Genomic DNA, 27,070 nt, shown 5'->3' on the forward strand with positions numbered 1-27,070 from the left:
AAAAAATAATCACTAATGCAACTCTAATTTATATTAAGTGGAACAAATAAAGAAGCTGAAATGTTTTGAAGTATTATTAATATTATATTACATATATTGATTAATATGACCATGAGAACATTTTTATTTTTCCCTACAATTATTTGATAACATACATGTCTAGATTGATGTCAATATCTTTATGGGCATGATTTATAGGCTAAAGAAATTAGACGCTGCATGTAAATGTTTGAGTTCCATATTTGAACGTGGTCCAAATCACGCGAGACTTCTAAACTGGAGTATTGTGGCGACGAGAGTATACTAGCGGTGTAGAGTTGTTATCGGAGAGGGAGAGGGAGGAGGAAGCTTCAGCTTTGATAGGACGAAAAGTGAGTGTAAAAATAGTATATAAGCAGGAAGATATAAGAAATTTATTATGGCGTCGGGGGACACCCTGTACATAGAAGCGGACGGTTCAGAAATGCCAGCCGAAATAGTGGAACTGCATGAAATCGAAGTAGAGACAATCGAGACAACAATTGTTGGAGACGACGGTGAACATCAGCCTATGATCGCCTTACAGCCTCTTGACACGGGTGATCCAAACTCGATTCACTCGCACCAAGAGGTGATTTTGGTGCAAACAAGAGAAGAGGTGGTGGGTGAGGATGACTCTGAACTGCACACGGATGACGGTTTTGAGGACCAAATCCTCATCCCAGTGCCCGCCGTAGAGGAGGACTATATCGAACAGACTCTCGTTACTGTCGCCGGGAGAAGCTCGTCGACAGGCCGGATGAAAAGGGCTGGAAGCGGAAAAAAAGCAGGCAAAAGGAGCTACCTGGGCGGGGGAGAAATGGGCAGAAAATGGGAACAGAAACAGGTCCAGATAAAAACGTTGGAGGGGGAGTTTTCAGTGACTATGTGGGCATCGGGTAAGTTCAGAGTCCTGAGTGAATTCTTTCAAGCTGGCCTCTCGCTTTGTTCTCAGTGTGTGTGCCGTGTGATTGGGCCCGGTTGAGGCCTTGTCCTCCGCTAAAGTATGACCTATTTCCCAACTCGGAGCCACTTAAAATCCATTTGTAATGTTTTTGTTTTTATTGGGAAGCCATGTTTTATGTGTCGATGGGCGCCGCCATATTTCCCCGGTCTAATAAGTATGGCGGCCCGAAAAAATGGCGTTTATTTGGCCGACGAAGATGGCGGCGAGAGTGGGATCGAGTGTAGCTGGCTCCGCTAGGCCGCTGTGGCGCAGTTCAGTTCAACTGTAGCACTGGTGGTGCCTTCAGGAACCCCTCATACTTTACACTTCCGAGGCTTTAAACACATCTTAAATGTTCATATGGTTCCAGCGAACTAGATCCTGTGTCCAAAAGTAGTTCCTCTGTTTGCCAGTGCCAGTTAGAGGAGCTATCATTTTATGTGAAATTGATTTTTTTTTTTTTAATACTCCACCCTATTTGTTAACTAAAAAAAATAAAAACTGGTGACAATGACACATTTGGTGACCATGTCTACTATATGTTTGTTAAATAAAAACCTTCGAGACATTAAATTAATAGTAAATAAGTAAGAGTGGCAAGAAATATCGGGAGAGTTGTGGGTGACATGATTAAGGTTTAGCTCGAAATGGCTTTAATCAATTCTTTGCACGTGTTCTGGTACGGTCTTAATTATCAACCCATTTGTTCCCCTCATTCAGATGACAAGAAGGACCATGAGGAGCAAATCACGGGTGAAAACTCTCCTCCGGATTATTCTGAATACATGACAGGGAAGAAGCTTCCTCCTGGAGGCATCCCAGGCATTGACCTCTCAGACCCCAAACAGCTGGCAGAGTTTGCACGGTTCGTGGTAATGTTGATGTTGATGTTAAGTCAGGGTGGATGATGGCGAGCCAACTTCAGTGGGCTATTATAAAATAAATTTATTCATACAACAGTTTTTAAGAGAAATGAGTTTGCTTCAGTAAAAGCCAGTTAAATGAACATTATTAAAAACGAATGGTGCAAAAGTGTAATGCAGTTCATTTGGTTAAACCAGCATGTGATGTGAAATATTTAACATAGAATGGAATTAAATTGTGTGGCATGGCCCATTACACATAAATGATTTACCAGGAGTTATTTGTTTTTATTACGTAAACAAATGTTAGTGTTTTGGGGGTGTGGATAGTTGGTCACAGTCTATAATGATGTGACCACTTTTATTTTTGTTGCAGAATGAAGCCAAGAAAAGTAAAAGAAGACGATGCACCCAGGACGATAGCCTGTCCACACAAAGTGAGTGCACTGTTCTGTTTATTACACTATTTTATACAGTACTGTGCAAAAGATACAGAATCTTACTCTGTTGTACTGTATGTCTTTGACGTTAACTTACTGAGACCTGCATGTTTTATTACACTGGTATAAAGAGCTGATGTGATTCAGTTGCTAAAGCTACGCTGTAAAGTGAATATGTCCCGAGTGATAAGCTTTATCTGGTTTTTCCTCCCACTCAGGGATGTACCAAGATGTTCAGGGACAACTCAGCGATGAGAAAACACTTGCATACCCACGGGCCTCGTGTGCACGTCTGTGCAGAATGTGGCAAAGCCTTTGTTGAAAGTTCAAAACTGAAGAGGCATCAACTCGTACACACAGGAGAGAAACCTTTCCAGGTTAGTTCCTTTTTACTTCCTGCATGTCACCTTATTTTCTTCCTGGAGATAGCTGCATACTTTTAATTTGCTTTATTAGTGGTATGATAAGAAAGATTTTAATAAAACTGAAATGTAAACTTACCCAACTGGCTTTGTGGAAGAGCAATTATATACAAACCCCTCTGTTGTCATCTCAAATGCCTGCAGTTGAAATGATATCAGTTTCTGTGAGCCAGGCTGAGACATGCAGCAGCGTTAACTCATCTCTCTCATCTCTAGTGCACATTTGAGGGCTGTGGCAAGCGGTTCTCTCTGGACTTTAACTTGCGCACACATGTGCGCATTCACACTGGAGACCGCCCGTATGTGTGCCCCTTTGATGGCTGCAACAAAAAATTTGCCCAGTCAACCAACCTGAAGTCTCACATCCTCACACACGCCAAAGCCAAAAACAACCAGTGAAACGACAACGTGATCATACACTGGAGGACTTGGCCTGTATCGTCTCTCCTTGACAAACTTATGTCCCGTGGCCTGCTTTGTTGTGAGACAAGAAGTCCCATTTGTATCATCTCTAGATGAAAGGTTTTTGAGAAATTATCTTTTCTCAAACTTTTTGATAAACTTATGGAGTTTGAACAAGGAACTCGTGAGAACCCCAACCCCCTCAGGCCTCCTACCCTACTTTGGCGCTACCTGGATGGAACAATTTACACTTTCTTCTTGTGAAGATGTTAATTCATGGATCTGCACCTAAAAATGTATTTATACCTTAACACAGCCAGTTAAAAGTTTTTGCAATGTATTTCAAATTTGCATCAATCCTCAGCAATGACACCTTTTCAATTTTGTACTTTCCCCAAGTGTGCATATTGTACACTGTTTGACATAAGCTCTGTGGTAATGTAAGTAGTAAGAATGTCCCCGTAGCCGTTCTTGGTTTTCAATTTGTTTTACCTCTACCTTTCCCCTTTTATGTGAGTGTGTTTCAAGGGGGGATTGGGTGGTCTTTGCATATTTTCATTTTGTACAACGCAATATCAGAATCATGTAGATAATAGCCATGTGATTTTCAATAGTGATCACCAATTAAAATGTTTTCCCCCTTTGCACTACCAACACAAAAAGTGTCATTTTTGTCCTCTTTACAAATAAAACAACCTAAAATATAAGTCATATAATATCTAATATAATACTATATAATGATATAGTATTATATTAGATATTATATGACTTATAATATCTAATATGACATTGCTACTAAACATTGCTACTACTAAATGACATTGCTACTAAACAGCTGAATGCAGCTGTTTAGTAGCAATGTCATTTAGAGACAAACACTGGAGCTGCTCAAGCAACTTTTATTGAAGCTTAAACATTTCACATTTACAGTTAAATGATATATGCTTCAGTATTGGAGTTGCTTCTGTAGTTTCCTAGTAGTTTGATAAAGTACTTCACTCTCAATTTTTTCGTTTGGTAACATGGAGAAAAAAAAACCAAACATACTGGTTCTTTTCCTGATTTATTTTTCAGTACATGATTGACAATTGTGTCACGTCTTAAAACTTAAATTGAGCAGCTTAAAAGTGGCATCTTACAGTGGGTAAATTGTAACAATGGTTCAAACACTGTCGACTCATTGTTTGTTTCAAAATTTGCATTGGAAATTAAAAAGGTTTAATTTGGATACCGCCTTTTTTAAGAGATACTCTTCGCTCACTTTGCCAGCTGCTCATCTCAAATGTTAAACAGGTCTTTAGTAGTAACACAAGATTAGTTGGCAATTCATTTCCATTACATTTTCTTTTGCACAAGCATGTGGTACATGTCTAAAAACTACAGCATCCAGATCAGCCTTCACAGGATAATCCTGAACAATCAATTTACATTTCCAAGTAAAAATCCATCTTTTAATAAACTCGCACAGGCAGTCTCTCACATTAAATACATCTGACTTGAGGATTTACGTGGTTTAAGGATAAAAACAAGTGCAACAATGCTGGTGGGAAGAACGGCTGAATCACTTTAAACCCACATATTACAGTGCATTTGGTTCATTTATAGCCGCAGAGTAAACCGCAACAAACCAAAGTAAAAATCAAGTGTTAAAAAGGTCCTGTTAATCTTAATGTATGTTCTAGTTTTATCTGAAATATGAGTGACATTTTTAGAATTGCATGCAGATGAGTTTATTTGTTACATTAAATTATGACTTGTACATAGCTCATCCCTGCATAGTAGTATGGCAAAATAGACACTATTACACATTTTAGCCATCTGTCTTAATACAAACAAAACCTGTGTCTAATTTCATGCTAAATTGCCTGATTTGGTGAAATTGTTGCATCTGGTATATAGATTCTTGTAACAGATAACACTATCAATATAAAAAAAAAAAAGTATTCAAATAGGCCTATGTGTACATCTAAGAACTTGAACTGGTGTGTGTATTTTAGTACATGTTCTTTAATGCATAGCAACCACTTACCCAACCTTCCCATTTCTGTGTATCTAGCGGCATGAATTTAAGGCATAAGATTACAGTTAACACTAATCTGCCTTTAAGTGTTTTTGATTCAAAGAGAAATCTGGGTCCGTTATATTGCAGTGAACAGCAGAAACAAGCAACTGCAGTGTAGCGTTTAAAATCTCTAACCACCACTATCCCTGACCTAAAAAATATTTAAGGAAACAGTTTTAAGCCTTTTGGAGAACATAAAAATATACCAATGAAAAGGAATCAATCCTTAAATGGATACATGTAATAACAGATAAAAACATTCCTGAAGGCTGTTTCAACCTCAAATGAACTCAATAAAACAGGCATACATTTTAAAGTGTAGGCATTGTCTTCCCTGCCTTTGGATGTGTATATATGTGCATGTATGTACCTGCTCTCAGAGCAGACGCCACCCAGATGGTTTCACTCTCATGAACTGGGGGTTTTCACTCAGCTAGCAGGGCAGCCAGCAGTGCAGGGTAGTTTGGTGTCCCCCAGCCTGTAACAGGATCCCACGATGGTGCAGCACAGAAACCTTTACCCTGAACCTGTTCGTCCAGACAGCTCAGGTGACAGCCTTCAGTCACCTGGAGACAAGGATGCATAGCATTTAGGAACCACACAATGATTACAAAATGTGTTGCAAGATGGTTTCCTTCTACTTTCTTTTAACATGATGTCTTAATGAATGTACAAACCCACTGTTTCAACTTACAGTAGCAAAGTGACCAAATATATCAGTTGTCTGGTGTTTTTTTAATACCGAATTTGACAATACTGCAAAGTAAGTTATTTAGGAGTGGAATTTAATTAAGTTCTACAATTTGGTTCCTTGGGTATACATTGTCATTTTCACTTGAAAATGCAGTGAAAATGCTTTACAAAATACACTGAGTGGCCACTATTATGTACACCTGTAAAATCTAATGCAATCTAATACAACTAAAGTCTACTTTTATGAAGCCTATAAAGTTTTTTAGAGGCATCTATTCAATTATGTTCTAGACCACATTATATTGTTTCTATTATTCCACCCCCACCTTTATGTAAATAGGAAGAACAAAAAAAATGAGAGGCACCTCTTTTATATAATGTAGTCAAGTTAAGTACAACAGCCTTTAACTAATACCTCAATAATAAACATACTTGAATTTACAAATTTCTGACAATGTCAACAAAAACTGAACATAAATTTGGTAAAATGTAGAATTTGTCAGAGCTGTGGTATTTAGGGGTGCCCTGGTAGCTCACCTGGTTGAGTGTGCGCCCCATGTACTAAGGCTCAGTCCTTACCGCAGCGGTCTAGCTTTGATTACGACCCTCGGTCCTTTGCTGCATGTGATCCCCCTCTCTCCCCCCCATTCCTGTCTTCAGCTATCCTATCTAATAAAGGCCAAATAAGCCCAAAAAATAATCTAAAAAAATAGCTGTGGCATTGAATTGCAATAGGTTACAGATACAGGTGTACCAAATAAAGTGGCCATTAAGTGTAAGTGAGATTGCTACATAAATCAAGTCTAAAAACAAGCTTTAAGGGGCAACTCGAAAAAAGATTTTTGATACAGCAATAACATGACTTACATCAAAGAGAGCTTGTCCTTTAAGTTTGTAGAGGCGAGGGTTGAGGAAGCCCAGGGCAGGCAGGCCCTTTAGCAGCCGCTGGTCATTGATGAGAGACAGCATGCCTCCGACCACAGGGGTTGACGCCTGGAAGGTAAATCAATCAAGATGTAATGAAGCACAAGTGAGCAATTAGAGCAATTATTACTAAAAAGGTAACTGCTCTCTCTCTTAGAATAACTTGCTTGTTCAGTTTGTATAGTTTTTGTACAACTGGGGTTTATCTTTAGTTTTCACATAAGAAAATCATCACCAAGTTTGACATATTTTACCGAGGTCCCAGACACCCAGGGGACAGGTACTCTGTTGATGACCACCCAGTAGTTATCCGACAGGGCAGCCATGTCCGGATAGGCCCTGCCGCTGGTATTGAAATATGACTGAGGAGGTAGGGTTGCTGTTACAGTCTTCAGATACCCATCCACTGCACTAGCCTACAGGAACACAAATCCACATAATTAATTACACTGTCTGCAATAACTGAGCATTAAAACAGCTGATGACCTGATATTATTACCTGGTAGTCAGGCATCTTGAAGACGTTGCTGAAGCCTCCTCCACTGATGTAATCTGTGACTTCATATGTGACCTTAAATGGGTTCTTGAATGAGGTTCCTCCTACTGTAGTCACATATGGGCTGGGAACAAGACGCAGGGCATAGAGCATTAGATGTTTAGTGCTTTTCCATAATCTTTTGAAACTAGGATTTTATTAGAGCGTTTTTGTATTAATTTCAAGACCTGCACTACACTAGATACACTACAGTACATACAAAAGGAGGCAACTTCTGTCTGAGGCACTGAATCAGTCTTTTGCTAAACATAGTGCAGGGTAAATTCTTTGTTCAATTTAAAATGGAACATCCATATGTCTTTGTAGATTCCAATAACAATATAATGCATGAGACAAATGCCTTATGAGGTCCAGTTCTAAGCTAGTATCAGTATCTAGAATCATGTAGAAACTAGTTTCCTTTCAGAAATGTAGAAATGTTTTACCTTGATGCAGGAAAACTTGGCCTGAAAGAGTTTTGTTCTTTACCCAAATGTCTGCAGCCTGCACCACTGTCACCTAAACATGGAACAAGATTGATGTAAGAGATGCTTTTTAAGATTTCAGACTAAAGATGATGTGGCAGGTAATCATACAGCATATGTTATTGACAACTGGCAACATTTCGAGGTTTGTTGTAAGGTGTGGAAAAGGTACAGGTCAAAAGATAACGTGTAAACCTTTTTTTCCAGAGACAATGTGCCATGGATATTTACTTAAAACAATAGAGGTGTATTGATGTTTCAAGTGAGATAATGTGTTGATAACAATGGAGCAAAGCCACAGTAAGTTGACACATTGCCAAAGAGACCAAGGGTGTCTTGTTTTTGTTCATCAGCTCCGTCTCAGGACGCTGTTTAGCGTCCTGAGACAGCTTACATTTGTTGCGGTATTACACTACTGTGTCCACTGAAAACAGGAATTAGTTTTTTGACTGACTAATTTTCTGACTGACTGACCAAACAAGATGAATTAGAAACTAAACCAGAAACAAGTGAGAGGTCGCAGTCATTGCATGTAACAGGATTGACAAAATGTGACTCTCTGCTACAAGTACAAGGCATGTGGATAGGTTCTGCATACTTCCTCCTTACTGACCAGAAGCAAAAAGCAAAGAGATTCCCCTGACGCCAGCCTTCATAAACTCTGTGTTGATGCGCATCATGTACGCAGTAGACAGGCTGTCTTCATCGTCTCCGTAGCTGATAGTGTGAACCCAGGGCAGGTCAGACATGTTGCTGAGCAAAACCATCCACTGGAGGAAAGGCTCCTGGGACTCATGACGACCTGAAGGACAACGAGGAAATGAGGTAAAATGTGGGTGGTCATACTGTAATAAGCCAAAAAAGTACTATGCCTTTTCATAGCAATGCATTTTTTACTGACTCTACTATTACTTTAAGCTGTATGTGTTTTGCCTCCAAATGCATTAACCGGTTAGTTACTTTTACTGTAAGTCAATTCAATATAATTTTAAGTTCTCCTTTCAGTTCCACACCCACACACACACCCCCACCCACCCACACACACACACACAAAGCTTCACTCTCTCATACAGACCTGGATTGGTGAAGATCCATGTGGAGATGTTTGCCCCTGTGCTCATGATGTACTCTATATCCAGACTGGCCTCCAGGCCAGCCTTTCCTGCTCCTTGAGTGCCTACAACCCGGTCCACCTGAGAGAGATGCTTGAAGCTCCTGCCATACATGCCCATAAACTCTGCCAGGTCTGCAGGGCTGTAGTACTGCTCCAAGAACTACAATATAAAAACAGTTAGCTAAAGTGAGCAAGTACACCAAGTTGTGGTAAGAATATACTGTCTGAGCTAATGTATACATGTCTAAACGAGACGCAACACAGTGTTTTACAGTATTATTAACTGATTCTGAGATGGTCACACCTGAGCTACAGCCTGGCTGTTGTTCTGAGCTGTTCCCACATCAGTTGCTGTGAGGTTATAGCGGGCCCTTAAAATGGCAGGAGTCACTCCCAGGTGCACCCCTGCCTTAGACTGCTTTTGCTTCCTGTTAGAAGAGGCTTTGTTGAGATCCTGCCCTTTAGGAGGGAGGCGGTGAAGCCCTCCAACTGTGCGCACACACACACACACACACACACACACACACACACACACACACACACAAACACACACACCAGCAATGTTAGTACAGATCCTAACTTAAATATACAGCAATCACAGATGACAGCCGAACATTTTACAGCTAAAGAAATGGTTCTCACCAAAGTCCAGGTGCTGGTGAACATCATCATGAACAGAGTACGGAGCTGAAGACCTCACCAGAGAATGGCCGTCCCTGATGTAACGGTGAAACTTGCTACCCGGAAGCAGCGTCTCTGCAACCCTTAATACATAAAACAAAAACGACCACAGCCTAAATGTCTACAAATCTCTAGATATAATAACTCTTAATCGTGGACATATTAACAGAAGCAATTCCAGGTTTTTAAGAAACGTAATGTTTGCGTGCAAAACTGATATAACGCCAAGTTAAATTTACTCCATGAGTGCAGTTGTTTAACTGCTGCCAAATAACCTTGGCCTAGATTTACGAATTTCAAAACACAAAGTTTGATTTTAACCAATAACCACAGAAAGAGGAACAGTATCACAAGATATGAGCATGGCCTTTGTATGGTTTGCAAACAGAGGGAACTTGAGCAGAACGCTACTTTCTGTGTCTTAACTGCGTCAAGAGCAAGTAAATATTACTGTTGAGTAAGGAGAACAAATGTTGCTTAAAAAAAAGAAATGCTTACTCTGCAGTCATCGTGCACTGTAAAAAGTCCCTAGTGCGTACAGTCAGGCAGTTTGTAATGCCATGACTCTGCAGCCAGTGATGCACCACTTTCTGGGTCAGTTCAGACGGACGCACAAGGGAGGATACTTCCTCCAGGGTAAGGTGTTTACCTGTGGAGGACAAAACAGACCTCTGTCACTCTGATGTACTATAAAAAGGGGTTTGCCTCATCAGTTAAGGTTTTTTTTTTTAAACTGTCAAGCCAGAGCATTTAAGTTGATATTCCTGTGATATGCTGCACAGTATGAAAGACAGAATTAGTAACAAGTGGCCACACAAACACCATTGAGCATCTTAGTTTACCAAGTGTATGCTGATTTTTTTAGACCCTAAATCTTTATGGTTACTTTAAGACTACCGGCAATTATCAGACAAAGCCCTACCATATTGTGCTGAGTCAGGGTCCGACACCAGTGTGAGTATTTCCTCCAGCAGGTCAGAGTTTTGCTGCTTCAGGGCAAAGGTCAGCTCCAGCTCCTCTGTGGGGTCCACCCGACCCACATGAGTCCAGTCGTCTGGTATCCTGAGAAAACAGGAAAACCATTCATTTTGTTTATTTCACTAAAAGTGGCTTCAATTTACTCAACACTGTGAAACTGAATATATAGCTGCTGATCAACCTGTTGAATTTCAAGTGTATTGATTACTTTGTTGTGATTCTACAGTTAACCTTTATTCAAACATTCAGAAACATCACAGTAATTTGACCATTTTTGACCAACCCAGGGTCAATTAATTTGCCCAAATTTGTGTAATTCTGTCCTGCAGATGACAAATTTACAAGGTTTTCAATCAATCAATCAAAATTTATTTATATAGCACTTTACAGCAACCAGCAGGTATCCAAAGTGCTTTACATCAGGAATCAAGTATAAAACAACATAGCATACAATAAAACGAATGTAACATATAACACCGTAAAATCAGAAAAGGTTACAAAGAAACAGGAGAGTGAAATTGTCACACCACTACTACGTATTAAAAGCCAGTCTAAACAAATAGGTTTTGAGTTTGGACCTGAAAAGAGCTACATCCGTAATAGTGCGAATATCAGGGGGTAACTTGTTCCAGAGTCTCGGGGCAGCAACTGCAAAAGCCTGATCACCCCACCGTTTATACCTAGACCTTGGGACTTCTAAAACCAGCTGATTTGAAGACCGCAATGACCGGTTATGCTCACGCAAAGTTAAAATTTCGGACAAATACTCCGGGGCCAGGCCATTTAAGGCACTGAAAACAAACAATAGGATCTTAAAATCTATTCTAAAAACGCACAGGGAGCCAATGTAGGGTATAGAGAACAGGAGTGGTGTGTGTACATCTAGATGTATTTGTTAAAAAGCGAGCAGCAGCATTTTGAACAAGTTGAAGGTGTGAGATGGAGGTCTGATTCAGACCAACATAAAGAGCATTACAGTAATCCAACCTTGAACTAATAAAGGCATGAATAGCCTTTTCTAGATTGTGCCTGTTCAGGAAAGACTTAACTTTAGCTAGGAGACGAAGCTGGAAAAAGCTCATTCTAACAACATTACTGATCTGCTTGTCAAATTTCATGTTGCAATCAAAAGTAACCCCCACATTTTTGACAGCTGACCTAGTGTATGATGCCAGAGCTCCCAAACTCAAAGCTGGACCATTTTGCGTGCCTGAAGTACTGAAAATAATACACTCAGAAAAAAATACAGTTTTATCTTCATTCAAATTAAGAAAGTTTTGTGAAAGCCACAACTTAATATAATTAATACAACTAAGCAGGGAGTTTAGTGCAACACTTTCATAGGCAAATACATTTGCAAATCATCTGCATAACAATGAAATGACAGGTTTTGTTTGCCTATAATAGCTCCTAAAGGCAACATATATAAAGAAAACAGAATGGGGCCAAGAATGGAACCCTGGGGTACCCCACAAGAGAGAGGAGCAGCTGACGAGGAGAGGTCACCAATCATGACAGAAAAGCTCATATTTGCCATTTAAGTGCCATTAAGTACTCCCAAAATAGCCACAAATTAACGGCAGACATCACAGGTCCTAGAAACCAAAACTGTTCAGTGTGGTAAAATGTGAATCTGAGTTAATTACTTAATTTGGTGCCACACTTGGAAACAAAAGTCTCCAAAGTATTAGTTTCCTCAAAACAACTCACATAGGTGCAATGATAATAGGTGCAAATCACTGGACATTTTCCCAAACAAAGAACCCCCCCCCTCCATATCCAAGAATATTTTTTATATAGGCTAGGTAATTGCTGCACATTTGGGCTGTCAAGACTGGTCTGTGTCTATGAAAAAGTCATAGGGCTCGACTTTCAAATTCTGCAAAAAGGGTTTAAACAAGGTGAGGTACAAACATGATTTATTAAATGACAGAGATAAGGAAATGACTCACAAGACATCTTGGTCATATTCCAGATATCCACTCCAGACCAACGAGCTGAATAACAAGGGGATGGAGAAGGTCACCCTGGTGGAAGGAGAAACAAAATATTGCTGAAAAAAATGTCCGTGCAGTGATTCATACATAAATGTAACCGGAAAAACACGTCCTCACTAGAGTAAGAGTGACAACAAAAAGTGTCAATGTGACTTTGCTTCGTGTATAAATTACACGTATTTCTTCACACGCTCAATACAAACATATTAAACGGTTTGCTTACTCTTCATTTATAACAAAAAGACACGTTTTTATTTAGCGTTAACCTTATGTGAACACTTAACCCTGCTATGTTAGCTGGCAGCTAGTTATCTATCTGGGTCAGCACAACCGGTAATAACAAATAATACAAGGTGCGCCACATTACAAGTCACGTTAAAAAGAGTTAGCGTCATCTGACTCTTTTCTTTCCCAGTTATTGCTATGAAAAATACACAACTATGAATTTATTTAAAGCACTCACAGCGTGTTCATCGTGTCCTCGACTGGTACAGTTGTCTAAACTCAGCTATGGGTAGGCGGTTATAGACACAGCAGTCACGTGACACGCTTTCACGTGATTTTGTTATTCACTTCACTTTTTTTCCTGGTGCATTTAAGTTCATTCGGACACATTCAGCCACCATTATTTTTTATATTTAACATTTTTATGCAATATAAAGTCAGTAGCAGTCATCTCCTCTCTGACATTTTTGGCTTTATTGGGTAAATGTGGAAGGCCCTAGATCGCCATAGATCCACGCTGCATGTTGTGTTGTGTGTCCGAGTCAGATCTCTCCCAGAACTGAGTGATCCAACCTGTGGATTAGCGGATATTCTGCAGAACCCCCAAAGAACGGCCACAAGGCCATGGCCTCTGTGGAAGGTCCGTCGATCACCCCCTTTGACTATATACTTAAGTTAAAAAAAAAGAAAATCAAAAGAATTTAATTTCTATTCTTGCACATTCACATTATATATAAATCCAAGCACTTTCAGTGCCTTGATTTTCCCCCCCCATCAATTTCACAAACTTTCAAGGATTTCAATTTTTTATTAAGAGAATAGTTACAACTGACTCTTGGGACTAGGACTTAAGAGTACATACTGGAACACAGCAGCATATTAACATGTTGCATATTATAAAAAATTGTAAAACAATTCCCAACTATTGAAACATAACTTAACAGGCCACATTGTCTTTAATTTTGCATTGCAGGTTATGCTTAAAAGCTTCAAATCAGTTACTCTGACCATAATGTTTGTTTCACACTAAAGAGATCAAATCCAGACTTTATGTTTAAAAAAATCCCAAAAACATCTCTTACATGTTAAAGATGTTTTATTGTTCACATTTGATGAGTTCAACAAGAAAAAAGGCCCATCTCTCCTATATGTCATTGATTTGAATTCATGCGAATACATTTTGATTTTTAAAAAGACATGAGCTCCAATCAGTCGTTGTCTGAGAAGTAAAAATCCTCATCCTCATCCTCGCTTTCAGAAAGCGCACCATCGTTTCCTGGGAACATTTCCCAAACGACAAAGGTGTTATTTTCTAGTGAAAAAGGAAAGAAACGGCTTGTGTTACAAAAGAGGTGTAGAAATAACTGTTTTCAGCTTTCAATTACATCTTTTAAAAATGTTTTCAACTAATTTCTGAAAGTCTCTAACACAGCAACATACAGTAGTGGACACATTTTTTTTATTGAAACAACAGCCTTAATAATGAACATCAAGTTGAACAGCTCTACCTATGTTAATAAAATACAAGCATTATAAAACTTCAATTTAGTATTAGCTAGGGCTATTGTTTTGTATTGTAGGGTGTTTCTTATTTTGTCCCTCCGCTGTACATTTCTCAGGAATCCTACCTGTGTTACCACATCTTCTCATTGTTCGTTTAGTTGATGGCGTAGGTGTGAAGCTCTGAAAAAAATAAAGATGGAAATTGTTATTTTTCTAATAAAGAATTCTAATATATGTGTTTTAAGATAACAATAATCTCAGAAATGAACCCTTATGAATAAGTACCTTTGAAGAAGGAGCCTGTTTGCAGACATTAAACTGATTTTTTTTCATCCTCTTCTGGAGTTGATAGACATACTTGTCATCATTGTTCCTTTGTAATCAAGAAAGCAGTATGTCAGCGATTATACTGGAATCAATTCTTCTTACAAGCCAGAAGGCATTAAAGCAACGTGATTCACCTGTTTGGAGAACCCATCATGCCAGGAGTGATATGCAGACACTGAGGAGTCTTCACTTCAGGGAAAACTTTTGACATGGGGGTCAGTGGCTCCATGTCTGATAATGTGAAGTCGTGGTCACTCGGACATATGGAGGGCATCTATCCATTAAGATAGGTACGAGAGAAACAGTTATCACTCATTTTGCATGGTGTCATAATCATAAAATCTCTTATTTTTATGCAAAATACAAAAACAGAAAGAAACAAACCTCAAAGCGCTTATTCTGCATGGCCGCAGAGCTGAAAACGTCCTCAACATCTTCTCTGGGCATGGCATCCAGAAACTGACGCACCTGTTGCTTTCTCTTTAAGGTTCCCACTCGGGCAGATATCACCGGATGATCTGTAACTAGACATAGATTATAGCTTTTCAGATCTCTGCAGTTAAACATGCCCTCTCTTTTGCAAAAAAAAAAAAACATTTGAATAATTGTAGTTCTCAAAGAAGGTTTAAGAAAAAAAAAATGCAAATACAGCAAACATGTACAATATAATGCAATACCATACAACAGCACCACAGTAACACTACCTTTGTAAAGATTACGTCTTTGTCGGAAAAAGGATCATTCACTCTCAAGTATGTCTTCAGTTTGTGTTGTTGGACTGAATTGTGCTAAATTGTAATGTGTTCCTGCTTTTTTGTCCACTCCACTGGCACATTTATTAATTCATCTGCACTTCTGTTCAATATCATGTGCTTGGCCTAAACCCTTTTATTAAAGTAGGTTTATTAATTTTATAAAATTACAGACAGATTGATGAGGAACTCCACCAATTTTACACACCAAAAGTGTGTTCACAGGTTTTGGAGTACTACTGCAAAACTACTACTGCAACACTCTTGTGGCTACGACGGAGCTGACCACCGCCCGATAAACTGCCTCAAGATGTCACCTGAGTAAAATCTGGGGATGTGGAGTTAGATAGCCGTGAACTTACATCCCAAACTAAAACCTTTCTCTACCTGGATATTTTGGTGCCTCCACTTTTTCCTTTTTGGGTTTCTTGGCTCTCTTAGCCGGAGTCTGGGAGGTTCCCAGCGATGTGTGCTGGGAGTGGCACTCTTCTGCAGAACGCGTTCCAACCACCCTCGCCACCTTTTCCCAGTAACCTGCCAAGTGCTTAGGATAATAGGACACAGCCCTGGAAAACACAAACATGCACATATGCCACCAGTGAGCCGTGAGGTTATGATACAGTATGCAACTCTAATTCTACAAAATTCTACTTTATCATTCTGTAGGTCTACAAAACGTACTCTTGTAGCTTCATAAGCTCTGCCTCTGTCCACTCGTCTGCATCTTGCTCTTGTGGAATCGGTGCATTGCCTTGGTTTGCCTTGGGTTTCTTGCTGGATTGTGTCAACTTAGGCAAAGGCTTTGTAGGTGATGTTGAATTGGTGCATTTGCTTTGTTTATTTCTTTGTTGCGTTACTCTGGTTCTCTTCCTCATTTCATTTTCACTCTCTTCAGAGGTGTTTGTTGAATCACTTGATGGAAACGCGTGGCTTGGCCGTGACTTGTTAAGAACTCTCATGCCTCTCCTCCTGTGCGCTTCTTTCCCTGTCTTCTTTCTCCCAATGACCTGCTCATCTGATGATGATGATGCTGTATCATTAACAGAATCTGTGGATGCTTGGACAGCCCGTTTGCTGCCCAAGACTCTCAGTGAAGTCCCTGTGGTGTTTTGTGTCTGTTGTTTTGACCTCCTTGTTGAAGACTTTTCAGTTTCACTTTGCTTTTGAGGGACCTTGTCCACATACAAGGTTCGCTCTGTAGCTGGAGGCCTTCGGCTGGACCTGGTTGGTCTGCCAGACCACTCTTCAGGGCTGTCATGCGTCTGTTGTTTTGACCTCCTTGTTGAAGACTTTAAGGGTTTACTTTGCTTTTGAGAGACAGTGTCCACATACAATGTTCGCTCTGTAGCTAGACGCCTTTGGCTGGACCTTGTTGGTCTGCCAGACCACTCTTCAGGGCTGCTAAGTGTCTCTACAGGAGCTTCAGGTGAATAGGATGGCTTCTCTTCAGGTTCAACATTGGCTCTGTTGCATTTGCGGACTGGAGCCTTGACCCTCCTCAGTGGTACTGATGCCTCTACGTCCCTGGGGGATTGGCCTGCAAACACAGAAGACAGTTTGTCTGCATGCAACTCATAATTTATCTCACAATACTAAAACTACAGCTCTGTTATCTTTACCTTCACTGCAGGGCAGGAACACACTGGCAGGTTTCTGTGATGCCCTCATAGACACCGTTGTAGTGACCTCCAGTGAGATTTAGAAATTAGAAAAGGTCACATTGATCAGAAATATCAGTTGTTTGTACATAGTCAAACAAATATTCTGGATTATTATGTAGCTAAACTTTAGGTGCTTACAGGGATGCAGATGGAGGTATCATAACATTCATGGATGGTAACATTCATGTGTGCATCCAGAATAACTCTCCCTCCTTTCCAATACTCCAGAGGTGGCTTGATCATGCGACCACTTCGGGATACTTTTGAACAAGGCAAGGCAGGTGGGCATGAATTACCTGGAGAAGAGGAGAAAATAAACGTAATATAAATTGATCAACGCGCTACCAAAGATTAAAAGTACCAATGTTGGGATAAAAATCTGAGATGACATTTTTAGCCATGCTAACAGCTCTAGAGATGGTAAGGTCGATCTGTCTGTCGGTCGATCCACCACTTTGGTCCAAACAGAAAAATCTAACTAACTATTGGATGGATTGTTTGGTACAGACGTTCATGGTCCACAGAGGATGAAGCCCAATAACTGATGATCCCTTGACTTTATGTCCATTGCCATCAGATCAAAATTGTCCAAAACTTACAGATACCTGCAAAACTAATGGCATTCCCAACAACTTCAGCTGTACTTTGTGTTTCGTGCTGATGTTAGCATGCTAATATACTAAGCTAAAATGGTTAACATGGTAACAAACTGCTTGGCATTGATAGACTGTATAAAAGAAGTGAACGTAGCCACCATGACGTCGCCCATTGGTTTGTGGACACTTGGGGTGCATCCCAGGTTTTTAAATTGCATCCCCGGCTCCTCCACTTGCCTCCCTTTCTCGCGTCTTAGTCCGTCCCACCGAGGAAGGATGGGAGAGAGGCAAGGAAATCATGGGAGGAGAGGGAAACAAGGAAATGTGTTTTTTAAAGGATGAGACGTCCTTTCCTCTAAAGCGTCACGTGAATTTGTCGCTGTATGGGCAGAGTTAGCAACGGCTTTCAGCTGCACGGCTTATAGGAAGGGTGTTGTCGTATATCCTCGGTCATAGCTCCAGGCAGGTTATGCCTTAGCCCGTCCCTCTAGACCGTCTTTTCTAGCATCAACCATCCGTAATTTACATTTACAAAAAACAGGCTTAAAACTAAATTAACAGCCGACTCCTTAGAATGTCTTTAGTAAAACTGAACGCTGAACAATAAATGTTCAGGTGACCAAAATGTTACAATAAAACACACTGGGAAAGGCAGCATCAAACTTTTATGACTATTTAAATATACAGTGCCCTGGATAGAGCTGGGCGATATGGAGGCAATCAAATATCAATAATTTTACCAAATACCTCGATGTCGATATTGCAGCAGTATTGTAGGGTTGACTATTGGTGCTTTCACAAAATATTAACACAATGAGAGTTTTGATAAATAATCACCAATAATGTGGATACAATGACTAAGTCGGTAAAGGCAAATAATAAGACAGCTAGTAAGTCTGGTAAGTTCAGAAAATTACATCACTTCACTGCAATGCAGCCTTTAAAACCAGGAAAAGACAACACTTGTGTCATATCATCAGTAACATGTACAGAGCATTATTTGCAAGGCTGTTAGCTAAAGCATTTATCTTGTAATACTCACATGTCTCCAAAGACTTTTGCCTGTGCTGCTTCACAGAATGGATGGAGGGTATCTCAGATTTTGTCTTCGATAGGATACTTCTCCCCTCGCTGTTCCTCGTTGTTTCTCTGCTGGGGTTGCTACAACAAAACAAAATTCAGTTCACTTCAAAACACGGCATTTTAACAACTAACCATTTGTGAATAGTTTGACTTAATGGTAATTTCATTTCATTCAACATCCCCAGCAAAAACAAAAGGTCATATAAGCCAATTAAGATTATCATAACGGTACTGTGAGAGAAGATTCCCTTAGGCATGCGAGCAGTCAAAAACTGACACACCTGAGAGCTAGGAGCTTTATCTTTTTTTGCTTTTCTTTTGACAACTCAGAGAGTGTGGTAACCCTCCCAAGAAGTTGGCACCCCCAACAGCTTAAACAAAACAGAAATAAATATTCTTACGCTCTTGACTCTGACAAAAACCTCTCATAAAGTGCCTTCCAGTCAGGAGGAAAACCATTAGCAAATTTCTTCAAAAGCCACTTGGGAAAATCTGCAGGCAAAAAGTTACATGTAAAAGAGTATTAACCCACACTGTATTCAAATTTGCATCAGTTTATGTGCAAGTCTTCTTTATTTATTATGTATTTTTAACTTCCTTCTGCCAAAGTGAAACATATTTTCAGTGAAAAATATCTAACCACACAGCATCTGGCTTACCAGAGTCAACCCTCATGTTCATCTTGCCAACCAAGACGTAAACTCCGCCTGACACAGTCTTCACCACAGAACTGGAAACCCTTTCCACAATGAGGTTACTGTGCCATTGTATGTTGTCGGCCCTGGGTTATAAAGACAAGTAAAGAAAATCCCAGAGTTTACATTAAACCACACACAAATCTTAAAAGATCCAAAATCCAAAGTGTGAACACGTCTGTCATAGGTCAGTAGCTGAGTCAGCAATCCGAAAATGTGTTATTTTGCTCATGACGTGTCAAAAACACTTACTGGTGGGTTCCATCAACAAACAGGCCATGGTTATTCTTCCTCAAGAACCACTTTTTGAGATAAATTACACTTTCCTGCCAAAGAGGAAAACACAGGTCCAATTAGGAACAATAGACAAAATTGTCAAAAAGAAGGCAATTGATTTTAATTTCCCCATCTGATCTAAAAATGTACCTGCAAATCCAATCCTTGAATTGATCAGTGGTCTGATTTTGGAGAACATTTTATAAAATAAGCCTCTTAATTTCCCTAATATCCCTTTTTTTTTTAATCAGAGACTTACATTTAGGGAGGTAGACATTTTAAAATATGTTTCAACTCACACTTGGGAATTTTGTGCGTTGGGGCCATTTCTTTCGCTTGAACACAGCCTCTTGTTTTTTCGGTATGGAGATCCGTGGCGTATTGAGTACAAGCGGGTCTTCCAGCAAAACAGGTTTGGGCGACAGAGCAGGGCTCAGGACATCCTCAGGAGGATCTGTGTCTGCTTGGCAGTTAGCAGGCTGTACACTGGACTGTTTGACAGGAACCACACTTTCTGGACCACTACTAAAAGCAATGCCCCCCATCTCACCCATGTTGTGAGCTGTCAAGGGAGGCGTGTCTCTGGACTGATGGAAATTACCTGTTAAAAAGAGTGAAAACATAAACAAAACTATGCAATATGCAAACAAAAAACAGTATTTCCACTTAATAACACACACACACCCCCAAAATGATCTCGTGAGCTACTGCTGACTTTAGGAACTTCATGCTGCTCCGTTTTGATTTCCCTCGCCTTCATGTAAGCAAACATCTTGGCTGGAGACATTGGAGGAATGTATTCCACAGCAACATTACAACCTGTTCAAAACAAACAAACAAAGAGGCATCTGTCAATGTCTTCCCCTAAATGATGACGTAAGGAATAGAGATTAACTTGGAACAGCAATAATATCTCACGTTTCATTGCGATGGGTCTTAGTGATGAGAACACTGAATTATGGGTGAACTGGTTCATCTCTAACGGGTCAGCAGAGAATCCTCTTATATTAGCCAAGTTCTCTATGCAAGTGTGTTTATCCTCACTGGCAGCACTGAAGGTTTTCCTTTGTTGTGGCTGACTTATGGATTCATTGCTGACCTCCTTTGTACTGCTGCTGACTTTATTAAACTCCTGAGGTTCCCATTTTCTCTTCAACCTCTTCCTCGTGGGGGACAACATATAGGCTGGAGAGAACAGTTTGTCAAGAGGAGCACACCCATCCTCTAATTCACTGCCTGCATGGTCAGGTTCTACTGGCTGTATCTTTACTGGAGTCCTGCTGGTCACCTTAAAACCACCCGAGTCTCTGATCTGAGGTGGTTTTTTGTGGATCTGCTTTCTGTTGTCCCGAGAGGAGGGGTAAGACACAGCTGTTGACTCAAGGAAAGCTCTCTTTCTTGGTGTGCATCCATGTCCTGTTATGGTCCCAGGAGGCATTTCCTCCACATGATCGCTGCTAATGTCTGAATACAAGTACCCGACGTTTTTCTGAGGACTCGATATGGGAGAGAGAGTCAAGGCCTGCGCCTGATTGCGATAAGAACCATACCTCTGATTCTCCTTATGCTGTTCGGCCATCCAGGTACTCTCTGTTCCCTTTTTGGGCGACTTAAAAACGGCTCCGTGTTTCTCGGTAACGTTACTAACGTTAAAGTTACACAACGGGTCGTCGCTTGTAAAAGTCCCCTCCTTCGCGCATATCCCTCTCTCTACTTTGGACTTAAGCTTAGCAAACACCTTGGCAGGAGATTCAAACCGCCTGTTTGTCTGTTGCAATACATGATGATACGACGCCATGGTTTTCAGGAAAAAGAAACACGATTGTTATACATAGTGTGCTAGCAGACAGCTAGCTCGCTAGCCCGCAAATTTCAAATTTCTCATCACCGCCGCGTTTGGCTAGTAACGTGTGACGTAACTGCCAAAGCACGTATGTCACTTCCGCACAGGATATTAACCCCTTAACCGATATTTCATTTTGTCGAAACATTCAGTAAACAAACATTACCTCATAAATATGTTTTACCCTCAATTGCTCTTTTATGTATTGTAATTAACCTTAGTAATATTTATTATTATTAGCTATTTTTACATTTTAATTTTTATATTTGTTTCATTTTCTTTCCTGTGGAGGGCAGTAATACGACAAGTAGTGCCTAAAGTGCAACAAAAAAAGAAGAAGAAGCGTACTGCGCATGCTCGTATCAAAGTCAAACTTCCGGGGGTTGTTGATTTCTCAGCTGTTTGTCGCTGGTTATCTGTCAGGTGTCACATGCAGTGAAACTAACAGGAAGTATTTGTACTGAATTGTTTTTATCTAATACTCAACAGCGTTGTTATTACAATACAAAACGGACCGTATTTTTTTTTTTTTTTTTTTACTGTAAACATATTTTGATATAAAGTGTTGTTTGGCTGTCTTAAAGCGGTGTCACTGAAGTGATGCAACATGGCAGCAACTCAGCTCAATAGGTGTTTTCTCTCAGCACTAAGGAGACATAATCGGTGTCAGAACCGTGGACTTAACTCTTTGGCAGAGAGGAAAGTCAGCCGGGTGTCCTCTGTTGTGATATGTAACCACAGGGGAGCCGAGGGGAACGCAAGCCTGGACAGGGGACCCCCGGAGGAGTGGGACAGAAAAAGTGGTCGGGACAACAGCAGCTCTTCTCTGTTAAAGTCAGTCTCGGTGGGTTTGGGACTCTGTGGTGCGGCACTTGTGGACAGTCAAAAAGAGGAAAAAGTGAACAACGGAAGAGTCTCGATATCCGGGCGGTTTCTTAACCTAATTCTCCCATCAGCTCAGTGTGCTTCTCCCTTTAAACCTGATAGTCCCCGGTATAAATACAACTTTATTGCAGATGTGGTCGAGAAGTCCACTCCAGCTGTCGTTTACATTGAAATCGTAGGCAGGTGAGTCGACTGAAAAAATGTCATTAGTTGAAAATGAATTTGTAGCATGTTTTACACCAAATTCTCATCTATGTTGCCACTTAAAATGTTTGTTTATTAATTATAATTCCTATAACATTCCTTTAGTTTGATTAGTGTTACCCTCGCAGTATGCATTGACTTCGCATAACTTAGTAGCTAGCTAGCAAAATGTATGAACCTAATCTAAATACCATGGGGGCAAAATTCTGGTAACACTTAAATCAAGAATGTGATAAATTATGGTTAAAAAAAAATTCCTTTGGGTCACGGAATCTATGTGTCGCATTATTTACTGCAACATCTGTCTGGTAGGACTGCAACTAACTAACGATTAGTATCTGTTCGTTAATCATTTACCATACAGTGGTGCTCATAAGTTTATGAACCCATACTAAAGTTGACTAAAAAGAGTAATAAAAAAATCATCTTTTGGAAATTGATCTTAATGCCCTAATTTAAAAAAAAAAAACAAACAGGAAAAATCTAACCTTTTAAGGACAACAATTTTCTTTTTGAATGAATAATGTATCAAATAAATATGATATATGATAAATACCTAGAGATTGGCATAAGGTATTTTCCATAAAATCATCTCTCAATGCAAATCAAACCAGCTATTAGGCTAACTGAAATAAAACCATGCCAATCTCTAGGTATGGTGAAGGGGATGTGATGATGTGGGGCTATTTTAATTCCAAAGGCCAAGGGAACTTTATCAGGATGCATAGTATCCTGGATTCATGAATTAACTGGCCTTTAAAAATAAAAATCTGCCTGCCTCTATGGGAAGTAAACATAGGGGTGTACTTACTTATGCCCCCTGTATTTTAAGGAAGAACATTTATTTATTTACGATACATTATTCCTTCACAAAGAAAATTGGTGTCCTTAAAGGTTCGATTTTTCCTATTTTTTTTTAATTGAGGCATTAAGATCAATTTCCAAAAGATGATTTTTTTATTCCTCTTTTTAGTCAACTTTAGCATGGGTTCATAAACTTATGAGCACCACTGTATAAGATGACAAAGGTCCATCATAAATTACAGAGCTCACAAATAATTTAATTTAATTTAGTAAAATCAGCAACTAAAAATCCAGAGCATTTTATTTAATGATGTGAAACAGGAAAAATAAGGAACTGTTATTATTTGTGAAGTTGTGATCAGGGGATATTGAGCTTTAGCACTATATAGTCTTTTGTCATAACCATGACCTTCAAGGGTTGGGACTGGTTTGTGGTAATGTGATTAACTGTAACTTTGTTAGTGAATATTTGAGTGTTCTGTTCTCTCTACTAAAGCATCAAATGACATGATAAGGGCCTTAAGGTGGGTTCTGTTTACCGGATCTTGTTGAAGCTGCCTGTTAAACTTTGTCAATTACTAAAATAATGTTTAGGTTTTCTTCTGTGCAGATTAACCTAAAAGTTATATTTTGCTTACAAGTTGAATAAGATCAACTGATTTTACTGTTTCACCAGACACCCATTTTCAGGAAGAGAAGTCCCAGTGTCAAATGGCTCTGGTTTCATCATAAGCAGTGATGGTCTCATCGTCACCAATGCTCATGTTGTGGCTAACAAGAGAGGTGTCCGCGTGAAGCTCACCAACGGGGAGATGTACAATGCCACTGTGCAAGATGTTGATCCAGTGGCAGACATTGCCACCATCAAAATTACTGCGAGGGTGAGCAACTTACTTTAATATTTTTTACCTCACTACATCCACATTTGCTTCCATCACAGTGGTGGAAGCACAGAGATGACCTATTAACAGATCCAGACAGAATCAGAAGATAAATACGGTTAAGAGAAAAAACACAAGTAGTTTCTTTACAAACATGAAACCAGGGAAATGTCTAGTGGTTGACAACAATACAGTTATATGGTTTATAATACCATATTAAAGGTTCAGCAATAAGGAGGGAAAGACACCAGCCTACAATGTGATCAAAATTAGTAATATTGTTATGGCATTTCATGAGATAACCTTAATTCTTGTGACTATAGTTAATATGCATCTTAACATACTCTGCAGTCATGCATTTTGGTGTTTTGCTACTGTATGTCTCCTCAAGAGGGCGGGCTTTTTTTAGATGACAAAAAGTACCCTTTAATGTACAACATACAGTATACAAAGCAGACATTAAATAGTCTCAATTAAACCTCCTGTACAACCTCTAAGTGACTCTTTTGCCTGAGAATTACAAGGCTGTGATTTATACTGTCTACTGAAAGACTACTATAGCAAAATGAATAGTCCCCTGTTTTCCCCATTGAAAAGCAGAACTGTGATAGAAGAAGGGTGATCCAGCATCTTTATAAAAGTACATGACCACATGCACGATCGGGTCATTGCAGCAAGAAAAATGGGGCATTGATAAAAAATAGGAAGCTCTGATCTTTTGATAGTATGAATGGCCTACAAGCATTGAGGATGTACTGTTGAACTGCCTTCTCTATATCCTTCTCCCTGACGTGTAGAATCCTTTACCCACGCTCACCCTTGGTCGGTCGTCTGATGTTCGACAAGGAGAGTTTGTGGTTGCCATGGGAAGCCCGTTTGCATTACGGAATACAATCACGTCAGGAATCATCAGCTCAGTACAGAGAGGTAGTAAGGAGCTGGGCCTGTCCAACTCCAACATGGAGTACATCCAGACTGATGCAGCCATTGATGTGAGTATTCTGCAAGAATTCTGTTAAAGGATATATATGTACACAAAATCACCATGGTGGTGCAAAGAGGACACTAGTTGCTTTGACTGCACGTTGCCTGATGGACCGACACATATACATAAATGTTAGAAACAAAAGTGATAAATAGATCAGGAAAAAAATAAGCTTGTGGAAAGAATCTAATGTGACTCAGAAATGTCTCATTAACATCACGTGTGACTGATTTGTTTTGCAGTTTGGAAATTCTGGAGGTCCCCTGATTAACTTGGTGAGTCACCGGTTTGGTTTAAATGTTGATCATCGCATTCAAATGTCACTAAACCTGTTCTCACTGTGGTGTGCGATGCTTGAATGGACAGGGGATTTTAATTTTAGTGCACTTTAGTTGCAGTTGTTAGGGTTACATGAAGGAACCCTGATGTTTTTAATTTGTTGTTGTTACAGGATATGTAAACTGATACTTTGAGTGTGGGGATGATGTGTGTTTAGTACAATACTTTGTGTTCAAAGTTGCTTCCAAGCAACTGGAAAAATCATCACTATCAATAAAACGGCAGGAGTTTGACTTTGATTGATGTTACTGGACTTCCGCAAGCAAATAACATTTTGATGCACAAAACGCTATCCGAATATGTTATCTCTCCTCTAATTAGGATGGTGAAGTCATTGGTATAAACACCATGAAAGTCACTGCAGGAATCTCCTTTGCTATTCCATCCGATCGCCTGAGACTTTTCCTTGATCAAGCAGCAAAAAAAAAGAGTAAGAATCAAAAGCTACACATCACGTCTTTCAGTCTCCCATATTCTCTGTAGCATCCAACTGTTCTCTCTATAAAAGATGTTATTTTTACACCGTTTTTGTGCATCTTCAAGATACTTGGTTTGGTGAATCAAAGACGAAGCAGCGGTACATTGGTGTAATGATGCTGACACTGACGCCGAGGTAAACGCTTCTCAATCAGAAATGGTTTAACGGAGTGGAGTTACATCAGAGCTGGCACTGCTGTGTATTAAACCAGAGGTTTCTTTTGTCCCTTTGCTTCAGCATCATTGCAGAGTTGAAGTTAAGAGACTCATCCTTCCCAGACGTGACACATGGCATCTTAATTCACAGAGTGATCATGGGCTCCCCGGCCAACAGGTAAGCAGATCAAGCGACTATTGGATGCCGATGAGTGGTGGAGGATTCTTCTTGCTCTTGAAGTTTGGGGTGGTGCATTTCCCTTGTTGCATAAACATTCTTGATATAGTAGGCAAGGGATTTAGCTTGTATGGTATGTTGCTGCTAACCCACAGTACTGTCATACTCATTTCAGAGCTGGGATGATACCAGGAGACATTGTGTTGGAGATTAACGGAGTGAAGGTGAAAACCTCAGAGGAGATCTACCAGGCCGTCCGCAGCAGCGACAAAATCACCATGGTGGTGCAGAGAGGAGACGAGTTGCTTCGACTGCAAATGACTCCAGAGTGTACAGAGTGACACTATTACCACACAATTTAATTTCTTGACTTCAAGTTAACCTGAGGAACAGACAGTCACATGATTAGTTTGTGTCTTAATGTATGAGTTTGACCTCCAGTATTTGATGACTTGTTAAATGTTTTGTTGATACTGCAAAGAACATTACAGCGACAAGATTGCAGTGTCAGAATAAATGAAAGATTAAACAAAATGTGTTTTCTACCTCTACAAAATGCTTCTTACTTGACAAACTAGCAAAACTAGTCATGTGTCATGTAATGAATTGTTTCTACAGCCCACAATACAGTGTTTGTAAA

General features: G+C 39.9%; 4 protein-coding genes and 1 long non-coding RNA gene across 12 annotated transcripts; 3 read left to right on the forward strand and 2 right to left on the reverse strand.

Annotated features, from left to right (window-relative positions):
• Window positions 1–292: 292 nt before the first annotated feature.
• Window positions 293–3,743, forward strand: yy1a (YY1 transcription factor a). Of its 2 annotated transcripts, XM_035994832.1 has the most exons (6): window positions 293–917; window positions 1,685–1,829; window positions 2,204–2,264; window positions 2,486–2,644; window positions 2,906–3,118; window positions 3,157–3,743. In XM_035994832.1, exons 1-5 carry the CDS (start codon window positions 419–421, stop codon window positions 3,086–3,088), a joined length of 1,047 nt encoding a protein of 348 aa, XP_035850725.1. In that variant the 5' UTR covers window positions 293–418; the 3' UTR covers window positions 3,089–3,118; window positions 3,157–3,743. The 2 variants fall into 2 exon arrangements, with proteins under 2 accessions (XP_035850725.1, XP_031134964.1); XM_031279104.2 differs by having other exon boundaries at window positions 294–917; window positions 2,906–3,743.
• A 462-nt stretch (window positions 3,744–4,205) lies between these two features.
• LOC116035659 lies at window positions 4,206–18,905 on the forward strand. Its single transcript, XR_004101422.1, has 4 exons — window positions 4,206–4,277; window positions 8,709–8,714; window positions 13,631–13,639; window positions 18,893–18,905. It is a non-coding gene; the product is annotated as an uncharacterized LOC116035659 (long non-coding RNA).
• On the reverse strand, window positions 4,287–13,126 carry tpp1 (tripeptidyl peptidase I). Of its 2 annotated transcripts, XR_004895743.1 has the most exons (14): window positions 13,024–13,126; window positions 12,516–12,590; window positions 10,508–10,647; window positions 10,084–10,234; window positions 9,547–9,668; window positions 9,209–9,393; window positions 8,866–9,064; window positions 8,404–8,592; window positions 7,752–7,824; window positions 7,270–7,390; window positions 7,025–7,186; window positions 6,714–6,839; window positions 5,402–5,719; window positions 4,287–5,359 (listed from the first exon to the last, which is right to left on the reverse strand). XR_004895743.1 is itself a non-coding variant. In XM_031278862.2 (13 exons), the coding sequence occupies exons 1-13, from the start codon at window positions 13,032–13,034 to the stop codon at window positions 5,579–5,581; spliced, it is 1,695 nt and encodes a 564-aa protein (XP_031134722.1). In that variant the 5' UTR covers window positions 13,035–13,126; the 3' UTR covers window positions 4,287–5,578. The 2 variants fall into 2 exon arrangements, 1 of the variants encoding a protein (XP_031134722.1); XM_031278862.2 differs by having other exon boundaries at window positions 4,287–5,719.
• On the reverse strand, window positions 13,864–21,618 carry mis18bp1 (MIS18 binding protein 1). 4 transcript variants are annotated; one of them, XM_031278857.2, is made up of 17 exons: window positions 20,597–21,617; window positions 20,363–20,497; window positions 20,215–20,279; window positions 19,978–20,148; window positions 19,655–19,728; window positions 19,367–19,488; window positions 19,109–19,199; window positions 18,667–18,785; window positions 17,167–17,324; window positions 16,987–17,053; window positions 16,049–16,904; window positions 15,755–15,933; window positions 15,000–15,139; window positions 14,750–14,889; window positions 14,574–14,661; window positions 14,414–14,468; window positions 13,864–14,097 (listed from the first exon to the last, which is right to left on the reverse strand). In XM_031278857.2, exons 1-17 carry the CDS (start codon window positions 21,474–21,476, stop codon window positions 13,994–13,996), a joined length of 3,444 nt encoding a protein of 1,147 aa, XP_031134717.1. In that variant the 5' UTR covers window positions 21,477–21,617; the 3' UTR covers window positions 13,864–13,993. The 4 variants fall into 4 exon arrangements, with proteins under 4 accessions (XP_031134717.1, XP_031134715.1, XP_031134714.1 ...); XM_031278855.2 differs by having other exon boundaries at window positions 18,667–18,773; window positions 19,978–20,279; window positions 20,597–21,618; XM_031278854.2 differs by having other exon boundaries at window positions 15,000–15,133; window positions 19,978–20,279; window positions 20,597–21,618.
• Window positions 20,984–26,981, forward strand: LOC116035658 (serine protease HTRA2, mitochondrial). 3 transcript variants are annotated; one of them, XM_035994792.1, is made up of 9 exons: window positions 21,779–22,012; window positions 22,050–22,589; window positions 24,091–24,295; window positions 25,093–25,287; window positions 25,523–25,555; window positions 25,941–26,049; window positions 26,163–26,232; window positions 26,335–26,430; window positions 26,606–26,981. In XM_035994792.1, the coding sequence occupies exons 2-9, from the start codon at window positions 22,129–22,131 to the stop codon at window positions 26,769–26,771; spliced, it is 1,335 nt and encodes a 444-aa protein (XP_035850685.1). In that variant the 5' UTR covers window positions 21,779–22,012; window positions 22,050–22,128; the 3' UTR covers window positions 26,772–26,981. The 3 variants fall into 3 exon arrangements, with proteins under 3 accessions (XP_031134724.1, XP_035850685.1, XP_031134723.1); XM_031278864.2 differs by lacking the exons at window positions 21,779–22,012; window positions 22,050–22,589 and adding an exon at window positions 20,984–21,079; XM_031278863.2 differs by having other exon boundaries at window positions 21,891–22,589.
• The last annotated feature ends 89 nt before the right edge of the window (window positions 26,982–27,070 follow it).

The sequence above is a fragment of the Sander lucioperca genome, chromosome 18, assembly GCF_008315115.2.
Source record: "Sander lucioperca isolate FBNREF2018 chromosome 18, SLUC_FBN_1.2, whole genome shotgun sequence".
In the NCBI taxonomy this organism is placed as follows: Eukaryota; Metazoa; Chordata; class Actinopteri; order Perciformes; family Percidae; genus Sander; species Sander lucioperca.

Bases quoted from the DNA above. Each gene is read 5' to 3' on its own strand.
- yy1a (XM_035994832.1), top strand. From the start codon at position 419: ATGGCGTCGGGGGACACCCTGTACATAGAAGCGGACGGTTCAGAAATG. The intron at 2,265-2,485 runs GTGAGTGCACTG...CCTCCCACTCAG, and splicing joins CGATAGCCTGTCCACACAAA to GGATGTACCAAGATGTTCAG. The intron at 2,645-2,905 runs GTTAGTTCCTTT...TCTCATCTCTAG, and splicing joins CAGGAGAGAAACCTTTCCAG to TGCACATTTGAGGGCTGTGG.
- tpp1 (XM_031278862.2), bottom strand. The intron at 8,593-8,865 runs GTCTGTATGAGA...GTTGTCCTTCAG, and splicing joins ATGGATCTTCACCAATCCAG to GTCGTCATGAGTCCCAGGAG. The intron at 5,720-6,713 runs GTAAGTCATGTT...CCTTGTCTCCAG, and splicing joins AAGGACAAGCTCTCTTTGAT to GTGACTGAAGGCTGTCACCT.
- mis18bp1 (XM_031278853.2), bottom strand. From the start codon at position 21,476: ATGGCGTCGTATCATCATGTATTGCAACAGACAAACAGGCGGTTTGAA. The intron at 18,786-19,108 runs GTAAGAATATTT...GTTTTGTTGTAG, and splicing joins TTTTTGTCAGAGTCAAGAGC to CAACCCCAGCAGAGAAACAA. The intron at 15,140-15,754 runs GTAGAGAAAGGT...ATCTATGTCTAG, and splicing joins GGAGGCACCAAAATATCCAG to TTACAGATCATCCGGTGATA.
- LOC116035658 (XM_035994792.1), top strand. From the start codon at position 22,129: ATGGCAGCAACTCAGCTCAATAGGTGTTTTCTCTCAGCACTAAGGAGA. The intron at 25,288-25,522 runs GTGAGTATTCTG...TTTGTTTTGCAG, and splicing joins AGACTGATGCAGCCATTGAT to TTTGGAAATTCTGGAGGTCC. The intron at 25,556-25,940 runs GTGAGTCACCGG...TCCTCTAATTAG, and splicing joins GAGGTCCCCTGATTAACTTG to GATGGTGAAGTCATTGGTAT.